At 42.1% G+C, this 14,366-nt stretch overlaps 1 protein-coding gene across 3 annotated transcripts in view; it reads left to right on the forward strand.

The window, feature by feature from the left end:
- Window positions 1-7,497, forward strand: part of HSD3B7 (hydroxy-delta-5-steroid dehydrogenase, 3 beta- and steroid delta-isomerase 7) — a 108,963-nt gene extending 101,466 nt beyond the window's left edge. For all 3 annotated transcript variants that reach the window (XM_073635765.1, XM_073635767.1, XM_073635766.1), the window contains exon 7: window positions 2,789-7,497. In XM_073635765.1, coding sequence (XP_073491866.1) covers window positions 2,789-3,210 — 422 coding nt within the window. In that variant the 3' untranslated portion in view covers window positions 3,211-7,497. The remainder of the gene's footprint in view (window positions 1-2,788) is intronic.
- The last annotated feature ends 6,869 nt before the right edge of the window (window positions 7,498-14,366 follow it).

Genomic DNA, 14,366 nt, shown 5'->3' on the forward strand with positions numbered 1-14,366 from the left:
GCTCTTGACAGTGGGACCTGCTCCCTGGCTCCTGAAGACACACTGAGGCTCAACAGCAAACCGCATCAGGCAGATTACATGTTCTTATTCCAATGAATCTTGTGAGTTGCCACTTGTGCTTTTTAATAAAGTCTTTATATACTGCATTTAGTTGGCGCCATCTGATGTTTCCTTTTATATATTGCAGAGATTACGTCAATCTCATTGAGGAGCTGTCACGGATATCTTTGAACCTGTGGACTTTTTAGTATAATCCAACACCCCCACAGCACATTCACGCATATAATTAGGTAGTTTAGTTGTATCCCTACCTGCGACATTCTCTCTAATTCTCTCCATCACATTGGTGGGCCGTAACATGAATGCATCATTTCATTAGGGATTAGACATGTGCACTGCCAAAAAAATGTTTTCGTTTCATTCGTTGTTGCTTTTCTTTTTTCGTTTTTCGGGTCATTCGTTCTGATCAAAATTCGTTATTTCGAATAAATTCTTAAATTCAAAAAGTCGTTTTTTTGAATAAATTCGAAGATTCATTATTTAGAATAAATTCGGAAATTTAGTTTTCGTTTTTGGGTTTTTTCATTTTTCGGGTCATTCATTTTGATTGAAATTCGTTATTTCGAATAAATTCAGAGATTGGAAAATTCGTTCAAATAAATTGGAAAATTTGTTATTTCGAATAAATTGGAAAATTCATAATTTCGAATAAATTGTAAAATTCGTTATTTCGAATAAATTGGAAAATTCGTTATTTCGAATAAATTCAAAAATAAGAAAATTGTCTTATTTTGAATAAATTTGGAAATTTGGAGATTCTAATTTCAGAATTTTGAAATCCGGAAATTCGGAAATCCGGTAATTCGGAAATCCGGAAATTTGAAATCCGGAAATTTGAAATCCGGAAATTTGAAATCCGGAAATTTGAAATCTGGAAATTTAAAAATCCGGAAATTTAAAAATCCGAAAATTCGAAAATCTGAAAATTAAAAAAGAAAGTCCGGAAAATCGAAAGAACGAAAATAAGCAGGAAAATTTGAAAATCCGAAATAATAAATAACTAACAATAACTATTATATTATAGGTATTGGAATTTCCTTTCAAATTTGGCTGTTAGTGAACGTAACGAATATGAATTTATCCGAGGTTACAAATGATCCTAAATAATGAATGCCGCATCTAAACGAATGGAACGTAACAAATTAATAATAAACAATAATAATGATAAAAAGGTTTTTATTATTATTTATTAATATTATTTTGTTACGTTCCATTCGTTTAGATGCGACATTCGTTATTTCGGATAATTCCTAACTTTGGATAAATTTGTATTCATTACGTTCACTAACAGCCAAATTTGAAAGGAAATTCCAATACCTATAATTAAATAGTTAGTACTGTAATAGTTATTATTAGTTAGTTATTTCAGATTTTCAAATTTTCAGGTTTTCTAATTTTCGTTCTTAGTTTTGGATTTTCGTTCTTTTGAATTTTCAGATTTTTCGTCCTTATTTCCGAATTTTCGGTTTTCGGAAAAATTCAGTAAATGGGTTTTCGTTAATTCGAATATTTCCGAATTAACGAATTTGTAGACTTTAGTCGAAAAACAAATTCAGAACTAAACGAATTGCACATGTCTATTAGGGATGAGTATGAGAAGGACATTCTTATGATTGGTGAGAGAGGTGACCCCCTTATATTTGTAGTCAGCAGGAAGAATGCTAAAAAGGTTGTTGGCGTACTGCCATTGGATTTGGAACAAGATCTAGAGCCCAGGGTGAGCATGCCAAATTAGCCCCCCCCCCCGCCCCAAGATGTATGAGCATTATGCGTCAGCAAGAATTCCCTCCCCCCCAAAAAATGAGCGCTAATCTGCATGCTTATCTCAAATCCGCTCATTCCACATATGTTACCAGCGCAATCCCCCCCAAAAAAATCCTCACCTACCAGCACAAATCCTCTACTCCTAAAATGTCCCCTCTGAGCACAAATCCTCCCCCCCCCACTCCAAATCCCCCCTCCCAGCACAAATTACCCTCTCCCAATTCCCCATCCTAACACAACACCCCCCCCCCAATTTTCCCTCCTAGCACAAATACCCCCCAATCATCTCTACTAGCACAAATCTCCCTCTCCCAAGAAAGTTTCCCCTCCAAGCACAAATCCCTACCCCAAACTTATATTTTCTAGCACAAACCCTCTCCCCCCCATCTCCCCTCTCAACACAAACCCCACCCCCCCAAATCACCTCTCCCCAAATGTACCCTTCTAGGACAATTCTTACCTCCTGCTGCCCCACCCAAAAACCCACTCCCAACACGAATCCCCTACCCCCAATCTCCTTGTGGTGTCCCCAAACCTCATATGATATCGCAGTGCCAATAATACCTTTTCTAGCACAAACCCCCCAAATCCCTCATTCTAGCACAAATCCCCCCCCAATCACCACTCTTGGCAGCCTCCCAACACAAATCTCCTTGTGGTCCCCCCAAACCTCACATGGTACCACGGTGTCCAGGGAAGCTGCCCCTCCTCCCACCCCTTGTCCCAGCCCTGCTGGCACCATGGAATGAAGCTCAATCTACCACAGCTCCGGAACCTCTAGCAACCTCTGAAGGAACCCTAGGGTTCCATGAAACCCTACTTGAGAATGGCTGGTTTATGGTGTCCATTGGCCACCAGTTTGTTTTTTTTTTGTAACTCCTTATTTTGAAACAATGTTGCTTTATTCAAAATTAGATCAGAGATTGTATAGAAATGTGTAATGTTGTCCACCTCTCTTCTCCAGGCAATGTGGCATGGATGCATGTCCTCGCTGCCCGCCAGCTGCAGGAACGGCCATCTGCCTTGAGTGGTCAAGTCTACTTCTGCTACGACGACTCGCCTTACAAGAGCTACATAGATTTCAACATGGAGTTCTTGTCCTCCTGCAACTTTCGCATGATCGGTAGCCGCCCGCTGATCCCTTACTTCCTGCTCTACATGATTGCCCTTCTTAATGTCGCCTTGCAATGGCTCCTACACCCGTTCTGCATCTACGCCCCCATCCTCAACCCGTACACCCTGTCCGTGGCTAGCACCACCTTCACCGTGCAGACCGACAAGGCCGAAAGGCACTTTGGCTACCGGCCTCTCTTCAGTTGGCAGGAGAGCAAGCAGCACACCATAGACTGGGTGAAGGGCTTCGAGCAGAACGTCAAAGATCGATGATGGTGCATTGTGGAACATCAGAAAGCTTAAAGGGAATATAGACATGACTTCCTACATGGGAATGATAAGGAAGCTTTAGGATGGTTGTGGAGGGAGAACAATACAAGACTTTCCAAATTCACTTTAATCATCCCGAAATTCATTCCATCACAACACTATCACATGAGCAGATCACAAGGTCCGCCACCCCCTCCACTTCCACCTTCCTCGCTATGAAGTCTACAGATAGTATTTTATTTAAGGTCAAGGATATCTAGTATGTCAAGTGTTCTAGTCCTGAGTGAAACGCGGTGGAAATCTTTTTTTCGTTGTAATAATTACGCTGCCATTGACAGTTAATCAATAATCAATACCTTTTCTATCAGGGCCCTAACACCATATCACACCCATCCCCAACATTTCCACTATTTACAAGGTGAGGCCAACACATTTTGGAAGGTGTGTGTTTTGAAGAGGGACAGGTAGGCAGACCGGTCGGCGAATGTTGAGAAAATAAGCAGCAGACGTCTAGCCAACCGCCAGATCTGGAAAGTGCCTTCTGTAATTTTTTTTTTTTTTCCCATTTTTTCCTTTTTTTTTTTTTCAAAGTAAGAGTTTTCCAGATACTTAGGGGTCTAATTATAAAGCATTGGTCGGACGAGTGTCACGTTCCACGAAGTTTGGCCGTAATCTCCGTAATAGATTAATTCCTTTATTGTCCACTCCATTTTAGTGGGCCAAAATGCGATATCGTTTTCTAAAATACCCCAATGAGAACATATACTGCATTTTTGCCGCTAGATGGAAATGTATGAAACGGGAGCTTGCTCCCCAACCATGCTACCTTGGAGGACAGGGGCAATTGGACTATTACAGTACAAGTGAAACCAGTGTAGATATAAACAAATGTATAGAAAAATGTATAAAAGTTTATTATTACATATTTAGTAAAACATGGCAAATAACCAAAAACAGATTAAAAAAGCATGGTAACAATCCATGTCTATCACCAAAATAATGGTCCCCAAACGGGGAAGATCACAGTGGGATAGTTGATCACGGATAGCATCTCAACTAGTTTCGCTGTGTAATGCCGCTTCGTCAGGAGAATATCAGCACCCGGCATGCACAGAGCACAGGACGTCACCAAAGGGTCCCCCGCGCCAACTGGGGGGGGGGGGATTACAAGTCAATGGACTGGTATCTTGTATGGAGATACGGTGGATTAAGGGGTCCCGGGAGGTAAAGGTCGGCTGAGGATGGGGGTAACCATACCCAGCAAGATTTGCACTGCTATAGGATAGAGGGCAAGAAATGGGGGTGCAATGAAGCGCACACACACTTCTGCCCAATAGGCGCATCTCACGGTAGTGCTATGGTACACAATTCCTGGACCCGGCGTCCATTGCCAAGCTCCCGTTTTCTATATTTTTTAAGTTTCTGGATGATGTTACAAATTTCTATATATTCCTTATTATTATTACTATTATGGAGGCTATACCTATCTTTCTGCCACTAGATGGAGCTGACGATCATTGGAATTTAATCTAATAGAGAAACTACAGTTAAAAATGAGCATGCACGAATCCTCACCTCTCCCCCCTCCCCCACTCTTCTCCCCCCATTCTCCTCTCCTCCCCTCTTTTTTTCCCCCTCCACTTTCTCACCTTTCTCTCCTTAAACTTTTCCAAAAAGTGGCAGAAATGCGATATGGTTTTTCAAAAATATCACAATGAAAAAACAATATACTGCATTTTGGCCACTAGGCGGAGCTGCTGGACAAAGGAATGAATCTATCGGAGAAATTACGGTTAAAATTCATTGAGCATGTGTGCCATTCTTCCAGCTAATGTTTTTTTATAAATAGACGCCTTAAAATAGATCTGAAGGCAAATTACATTTAAGGTAATTTTATATTTAAAGTAAAACTAAAGATGGAACTTTCTATTTTTTTTTGATAGAGTAAGGGAGGGTTATACCCTCTTTTCATTTTTTTTTTTAACCATCTCTAACCATCTGGGGGAATTTCTCTTCATTTCCTGTTCCACAGCTACAACAGGAAGTCAGAGGAAATCCCTCCAAAGTGAGGGAATCTCTGGTTGTCACCAGAACTGGGGTCCTCCATTAAAAAGCTCTCCCTCTATTCCTATTCTGGGGACAACCCAAAATTTAAACCAAACCAAAAGCAGTAAACAAATGGAGAGGGTGAATCTCCCTAACGGGGCTCAAATGCAATAAAAGCCTGACAGGGGTTCTAATCCCTCTCCGCTCTGTCCAAAACTTAAAAAAAAAAAGTTTGTCCTTAGTTACACTTTAATAACTAATATTTAGTTGCCCAGCTGTCCTGCTAATCCACTATCTTCAATGTTAACCCAAACAAATATACATATAAAAAGGGTTTAAAAAAAAGTCAGGGGTCATTATCGGTCAACTTCTTCCAGGTCAGTGACTTTTTGAAGCAAAGGGATCAGTATGACAGCCAGGCAGCTGGTCGTCTTCATGGCCGCCTCCACGTTTTCACTCTTCATAGGTTTACTTTAAGGATAGGTCATTAAGTCGCCATGGTTGAATCTTTTCACGTTGCTCTTTTCATGCTGCTGCTGCTGCTATGGTCTCTTCTGGGAAATATTCAGAATCTTAGTATTAACATGTCAAACGTTTTATTTTATTTTTTTTACATTGTATGAATCCATTTTGTGTTCTGCCGCCAAAATAATTCTGAAAAACCAAGGCGGCAATGTTGCCATGTAGTTCCGTCTTTTGGCCTCTAGGTGGAGCTTCCATGTGTTACACAGCGCCACCTAGAGGCCAAGGCCAAACATAGCGAGTTGGTCCACACTGATGACAGATTAATGTGCTGCATCTATTATTACACGTTTATGTTTATTTGGAGGATATAGAAGACTATAAAGCGGTAAAAAATAAAGCATTTTATTTATTCTCTGTGGAACACCAACATAATAGCAGAACGCCACTGGCCTTTAGTGTATTGGGGCCATATAAAATAAAGGCTATAAGGGAAATGAATAAATACATTGTTACCATTTTACCTCTTCGTAGGCCTCAAAAAATCCTCATGCAGAAATATTTCATCTGTTTTGTAGTTTCTATGTGTATCTATATATTACTGAATATTTATTGTGATTTATTTAATTAACTCTGATCATGTGCAATATTTAAAGGGACAGCGGGGGGCACTGAATAACAGGCTGTGCAACATTCATGGGTTGTTCTGCTGTGTTTCTTACCCTTTTTTGCCTTATTAAATACCCAGTCAGGGCACAATCAAAAACTTTCAGCGTTCCCAGTCATTCAAGGGCCATATTAAAACCGGGCATGTAAAAAAAGCTAAGAAACATTTGTGTTATCGCTGCCACATCCCCGGACACATGTCTGGACTTCGTGTGCTGCTTGAAGTGCATACAAATCTAAAAAAAAAAAAAAAAAAAAAAAAAGTTTTGACTGGACATGCCCTTTAAGCACCTCCCACTGTCATCCAGATTAAACATTTAAGCTAGTCTGTATGGGGGATAGAGGGAGTTCCGTATCAAAATGTGTTATGGATACTTACTTTACAGTATAAAAATAAGTTAATCAAATTCTCATGATTATATATGGACTGGAGGCTTTCTATATTATTGACTGAGGTTCTATATTATGTAACAACCAACATAAAGGGATAGAAGGTGCAGGTAAGGGGGACACATGGGAATAAGGAGGTGTCATTGTGGGTTCTGAAAGGGTGAGTCTACTTACTATAGTGATTTCACTCATTAGTAGATACAAGCAGGCTGAAGCACCTACCACATTTCATATCTCTTACAGACTCCAGGGCTAGATCTCCGTGTATTGGAGTTCCCAGCGATGCCCGTCTGCTGCAGTCATTACGCAGGATGCAGCAGGAGGAGTAAGACTCTGCCCACACAAACAGAACTAGGAACTTTGGCGGGGGAGCTTGTTACTCCTCTGGTATGAAACGGGTGCAGGGCTTGACCTCCACCTGTAACTGAAATATATAACAGCTGAGTGGATTTATCCTGGGAAGGCTCAATGAAAGTACAAGCCGGCAGAATGCAAAGTATTGGATGCATATGGTGGTTCTGAACACAGAAGGGAGAGTTCTATGTCAGGTAGGTGTGCAGACATGACAGCCAGGTCGGGGCTGAGCTCAGCTTCAACTGAGAATACCTTTTATTTTTTTTGTTTACAGTAAATCTGACAGTAAAAGTCGAGCAGATGTGCAGGACCTGCAGTAATTTATTTTGTAATTATAAATGAGCTCTACAAATAAATAATATGATTATGGTAGCTGTGTCCAGTGTCTGTTATTGGGGGGTGGCCGTAAGGGATGAGGGGCGCAAATGTCTATTTTTTTGGTTTAATATTACAATTGGCATTGAGTGCGCACAGAAGAAGGTTTTACTTTGCAGCCCTTTCACTCCTCTCCTTCACACTCCTCTCTCTGTTTCCTTCCTCTCCCCCCCCCCCCCCCCCCAACCCTCCTCCTCTCTTTTTCCCTCCACTTTCTCACCCTTCTCTCCTAAAACTTCTACCTTACCTCACAACCCCTTCTTGTTTCCTTTTTCCTCTATTCTCCTCTCCCTTTTCTCTTCTGACCTCTACTCTTCCTTTAACTGCCCCTTTCCTCTTCTCTGCCTTCTCTCCTCTTCCTCCACCCTCTATAAACTCCTCCTCTTCTTTCCCCCCTCTCTTTTCCTTCCTCCACCCCTTTACACTTCTTTCCTATCCTCTCTCTTTTCCTATTCCTCTTTCCCCTCCCTATTCTACCCCTTGTCCTATTCCATCTCCTTCTCTCTTCCCCTGTCCTCTTGCTTCCTCTTTTTTCCTTCCTCCTCTCCTCTTCACTTTCCTCCCCTCCCTTCTTCCTTCCCTTTTTTCTTTTCTCCTCTCCCTTCTTCCCTCCTCCCTTTTCCCCTCTTCCCTCATTCCTTTTCACCTCTCCTCTCCCTTCTTCCATCCTTCCTTTTTCTCCTCTCCCTTCTTCCATCCTTCCTTTTTCTCCTCTCCCTTCTTCCATCCTTCCTTTTTCTCCTCTCCCTTCTTCCCTCCTCCTTGGTTTTTCTCCTCTCCCCTCACTTCTTCCCTCCTTCCTTTTCTCCTCTCCCCTCCCCATTCCCTCCTTCCTTTTCTCCTCTCCCCTCCCTCCTCCCCCTCCTTCCCTTTCTCCTCTCCCCTCCCTCCTCCCCCTCCTTCCCTTTCTCCTCTCCCGTGCCTTCTTCATTCCTTCCTTCTCTCCTCTCCCCTCCCTCATTCCCTCCTTCCTTTTCTCCTCTCCCCTCCCTCATCCCCTACTTTCCTTTCTCCTCCCCCCTCTCTTCTTTCCCCCTTTCCTTCTCCCCTCTTCCCTCCTTCCTTTTTTCACCTTTCCCCTACCTTCTTTCCTCTTTTTTTTCTCATCTCCCCTCCTTAATTTTTTTCTCTTTCCCCTTCCCATCTTCCCCCTTCCTTTTTACTCCTCCCTCCTCCCTTATTCCCCCTTCCTTTTTTCTCCTCTCCCCTCCCTTATTCCCTTCTTCCTTTTTTCTCCTCTCCCCTCCCTTCTCCCTTATTTCCTCCTTTCTTTTTTCTCATTTCCCCTCCCTTATTCCCTCCTTCCTTTTTTCTCATCTCCCCTCCCTTCTTGCCTCCTTCCTTTTCTCCTCTCCTCTGCCTTCTTCCCTCCTTCCTTTTCTCTTCTTCCCTCTCTCCTCTCCTCTCCTCTCCTCCTTCCCTTTTTTTTCCTCTTCTCCTTCCCTTTTTTTTTCCTCTTCTCCTTCCCTTTTTTTTTCCTCTTCTCCTTCCCTTTTTTTTTCCTCTCCTCCTTCCCTTTTTTTTCCCTCTCCTCCTTCCCTTTATTTCCCCCCCTCTCCTCCTTCCCCTTTTTCTTCCCTCTCCCTCTCTTCCTTCCCTTTTTTCCCCCCTGTCTTCCTCCCCCCCCCTCCTCCTTCCCCCTTTCCTCTCCTTGAACTACTGTGTGTATACAGTCCTTTTTATAACAAAATAATATGTATTTATTATTGTTTCACACTGGAGTATTTCTTACGGTCATTACATACTGTATGTAATAGTGGCATCATGTGGTCACTGAGAGCACTGCAAGCTTTCACAGGTATATCAACAGCGCCATCTTGTGTCTACACAGATGCGGTACTTTTGTGCAGGAACATAATTGGCTGTTGCAAACAGCTAACCACAGAGACGGCTAGCCTCAGCTATGAGCAAACTGTATAGGCCCTAATGTGGGAATGTTGGCAGCTGGATTTACACCACATTACACCAGTCATGCTATGAAAAAGGCTGAACAGTTAATGACAGCGGTGAAACTAATAATCTGGCTTAAAGACTTTCTGAAGCATGACAATCAGGACATTAGAAGGACAGGCCATCAAAGTCAGCCTCCATACCAGTGATTCTCAACCAGGGTTCCTCCAGAGGTTGCTAGGGGTTCCTTCAGCAATGGGCAATTTCTGCCTCTCAGATAGGTTCTAACTGACACCATTGATCTTTTTAGCTATCTGTAAGGAGGTAATTCTTCCCAATGACCACAAGTGTAAGGACCATTCCTCTCATTGACCATCACACTAATGTATCATGAGCTGTATACTTCTAATTTTTAGCAGGGGTTCCTCAAGACTGGAGAACTATTTCAAGGGTTCCTATGCGTTGAAAAGGTTGAGAAAGGCTGCTCCATACTGTGCTTCAAACCAGATTTGCTTTATTTGCTCCTAGTCCCATGAGATTGGTAGTTTTCGGAGCCATGATGAAAAAAAAAACAAAACAACCCTGCAGCTCCCCAACATGTTTCCTAACTTGATCCCCCAACCTTAACGTTTAACGTCACCCCCTAAAAATAACCTTTTGCATTTAAACTTGCCCAATGCTTAACCCCAATTCTTCTACATACCTGTCTTGTCCTGTTCCAGGAGCCTCTGTGCTGATAGCATGCAGGTTGTGCACCAAAGTCACGCAGCACCAAGATCCAAGTTCCGGAAGAAGTTCCTTTTAAAGCACAAACTCCTTTTTCTGTAAAAGTTCCTCTGTGTCAGGTTGAAGAGAGAGGCATGGACTGCTTCAATGAAATACCAAAGTCAGTGTGGTTTAGAGCTCCTCTGATAAAAAAAAAAACACTCAAACATTTTAAGATTGCAGTTCATAAGGAGCATCAGCTGATGTGAACCATGCCTCGAAAAAAGGAGCTCCCTGAAGACGTACAATCAACAGAAGTGGATCTGCATAAGGCTGGAAAGGGATACAAAGCAACCTCAACTGTTTAGGCTTACATCAGTTGACAGGCAAATTGTCTATAAATGGAGACAGTTTAGTACTGTGGCTACTCTTCCTAGAAGTGGGCGCCCAGTTAGGATGACTCCCAAGTCAAAATGCAGAATTCTCAGTGAGGTAAAGAAGAACCCATGAGTTACAGCTAAAGGCTCGAAGAAATCACTGGAACGTGCAAACATTCCTGTTTATGAGTCTACCATACGTCAGGCTATGAACAGGCAAGAAGTAAGCAGGTGGTGGTACAATGGTGGTAAAGTGTTTTGCCAAAATATTGTGTTCCTTCGTAGTTAAAATCTGTTGGTTGAATTTCTGTGTTGTAATTATTGATTTGTTGTGTTGCCCTGCTGAGGTGGTCCTCTCTGAAAGGTAAGGGTTAACACTGCTGACCAGGTTTTTCCCAGGCTTTTTTGGGAAGTACGGCCCTGTGCTGGGGCAAACACATGAAAAAAGAGGGAGGTAACAACCTCTCGGGGGCATCCTCTGTTAGTAAGTCAGACGGAAATTCTGTTCCAGGTTTCCCTACCTTACCAATAAGTAGAATGTGATTCATTACTTGTGCTTAACCACCCCTTATGGGAACCCAGTCGGGGTTCCAGGGGTATGGACTTGTGCTTCTCCTCTAAGGGCTCTGAAGGACTTTCTCATCCACTACTGTATAACCTCCTTAAGGGGCAAGGGCAAAAATTTGCACTTCTTCAAGAACTTTTACAGGAATGTGTGTTGAAAATATCCAACCAGCCAGTCGGGAAGCAGTGTGACCTGGCATAGGTGGTGGAGGAACCTGGTTGTGAAGGAGCTTGTGTACTCAGGCTCCTTCCTTAGAATCCTAGGGACTCAACCTGGAAGTCATGGAAGTTGAGTGAGGCCTCGGGAGAGAATAAGCATGGGTTATGTACTAGAAGGTGTATGTGTGCCGCTCAGGCTCAGTAGAAAGGGGTTATGTATACGGTGCTCCCGGAGCTGCTGTTAAGAGTGCTGATAGGGGATTGAGCCGTCCTGGCTCCTGCAAGGTTCAAGAGAAAAAGGGTAGCCCCTGGAAGTCGCACATATAAGGCGGCCTAGAGAGACGAATGGAGTGGCAACCTCAGCCTGGACTCCAACCAGGCCACGCCCCCAACACATTTTACTCCGCCCCCGGAGCTTAGTCATGGGGATGTACAAAGTTGAGCTTATTAGTATTCAAGTATAATACACGAATTGATGTCAGTGGGATGAGGTGACTGGTAACTAGGCTGGTGGAATCCGGTGCTCCATGGCACCTTCTTAGAAATACTGCACAAAACAGAGAGAAGAGTTCTGAAGTGTAATAAGGAAATGTCGTCCTTCGTGGACAATGTATGAATATGGGTTATGAATACAGTACATATTATATTTGTTTTTCTGTTTTTTTCACATATATGTTTATATGTAATATTATCAATATCAATGTTTTAATGTACTGGTGCGAGTGCTCTCCTCTGTTTAGGGATCTCCTGTATATACCTGGCACAGAAAGGCCCCTACAATTTTGTAGGAGCCACCATTTGGGCTCCTTCTGCTAATTTTGTGTTAGTAGAAGTTTGGTGAGTGTTGATTCACGCTTTTCATTTTGCGCTTTTCATTTTGTGCTTTTCATTCCATTTCTGAACGGCCGTTCGTCAACCAGGCATGTTGCGGAATCGGAGGAGATAACGTGTTATTATTGGCCTTGGAGTTATTGCTTTGACCCAAGTCCAGTCCAGGAACAGGAGGAGGAGGATTTCTTGGACCAAAAATTGGTTGCTTTTTTAATGGTGACCAATTATGTCATATACCTTTGCTGCGGGAGCTCCAGGAGAATAATTTCGGAATTATCTCCAGATGATGGACCCCTGCTTTCACAAACTCTTGGCATTGTTGACCCCCTATATTAAGAAGCAGGACACATGCATGAGGCTTTTATTTTATTTTTTGGTTGAATAATGATTTGATTTGGTATATTTTCTATATTTTTGGATGCATAAAATGCACTTTTTGGTCCATTTCTATTGGCAGATAGCATGTCTAATTTTATTTGTTTTCTTTTTTTAATGCACAATAAAAAAAATTGTGGAGAATAATACTTGGCTATGTGTTTTACTTCAAATGACAGTTTGGGAGTAGGCAGTTACATTTAAAAAAATACAATGTAAAATTGACAAGGGACACCAACATAGTTGTATCTTTGATCTTAAAAACTACGGGATAATGGTGTTGTGGTAACTTGCCAAAAAAACCCCCCAAAAAAAAACATAATAATATTATTCTTGATATCACTAGAAAACAAAAGCCTTTTAAAATATGTTTGCAATAACTCCATCAGTATCACCAGCAAAGCAGCTTCATTATTATCCCATTAAAGAAGAGAATTGTGCGCTGCATTTCGAGATTTCATAATTTGCCGCGTCACGAATGCTAGTTTACAAGACCGACTGCTTCCAGCTCATCCTACTTCCGAGCATGCGTGTTTGTACTTTGGACTTTTGTCCAACGGACTTGTGTACACACGCTCAGAAAATCCGACAACAGACATTTGTCCGGGGAAAATTTTAAAGCCTGCCATCCAACATTTGTCCGCGGAAAATCCGACAATTGTCCGATGGAGCATACAAACGATCGGATTTTCCGCCAACAGCCTGTCCTCACACAATTCCCGTCGGAAAATCCGATCGTGTGTACGAGGCTTAAGTGTGTATGCATGCACTGAAAAAAATCCCATATACAAATTTAAGAAGCATTGATGATAAAATGTAGTTACTCTATATTTCATAAGTAGTATGAATCCCTGAAGAAGAAATTACTTATGTCTATATTTTGAAACACGTTGGACACCCCCACCTATTAGATCTGCACAATTAATCATTAAAAAATCGTAATCTCGATTCTACCCCACTGAGATCTCTGTTGCAGAGTTTGCAGATTCTTTCATATAACAAGTGGAGAGACTTTTCTGCTCACTCAACTGTCAAAAGAAAACATCCAGGCAGTCTGCCAAGTTTTAAAAAGAAACATTGTATAACTCTTCCTTCTTAGATCAAAGGGAAACTTCTGTGTGTAAAGAAAAAAAATCCAGGCAGTCTGCCAAGTTTTTAAACAACCTGGACATGCAGGACGTTTAACCACTTAAAGTCTAATGCCGCGTACACACGGTCGGACTTTTCGTCTACAAAAGTCCGACAGCCTGTCCGACAGACTTCCGACGTACCTTCGGCGGACTTGCGGCAGACTTTCTTACGAACGGACTTGCCTACACACGACCACACAAAAGTCCGACGGATTCGTACGTGATGACGTACACCGGACTAAAATAAGGAAGTTCATAGCCAGTAGCCAATAGCTGCCCTAGCATGGGTTTTTGTCCGTCGGACTAGCACACAGACGAGCGGATTTCGGGGTCCGTCGTACTTACGACGTAAAGATTTGAAGCATGTTTCAAATCTAAAGTCCGTCGGATTTGAGGCTAAAAAAGTCCGTTGAAAGTCCGGAGAAGCCCACACACGATCGGATTACCAGCCAGCTTTAGTCCGTCAGCGTCCGTTGGACTTTTGTAGACGAAAAGTCCGACCGTGTGTACGCGGCATAAATCTTTTCCTGACACTTCTTTCTTAAGTTAAAATCAGTATTTTTTGCTAGAAAATTACTTGGAACCCCCAAACATTTATATATATTTTAGCAGAGACCATAGGGAATAAAATGTCGATTGCTGCAATATTTTATGTCACACTGTATTTGCCCAGCGGTCTTTCAAATGCAATTTTCTGGGAAAAAATACACTTCCATGAATAAAAAAAAACAAAACAGTAAAGTTAGCCCAATTTTTTTGTTTTTAATGTGAAAGATGATGTTACGCCGCGAGAATTGTGAGAGAATCGTGATCTATCTTCTAAGCAAAAAAATCG

The sequence above is a fragment of the Aquarana catesbeiana genome, linkage group LG06 (genome assembly GCF_042186555.1).
Source record: "Aquarana catesbeiana isolate 2022-GZ linkage group LG06, ASM4218655v1, whole genome shotgun sequence".
NCBI classification, from domain to species: Eukaryota; Metazoa; Chordata; class Amphibia; order Anura; family Ranidae; genus Aquarana; species Aquarana catesbeiana.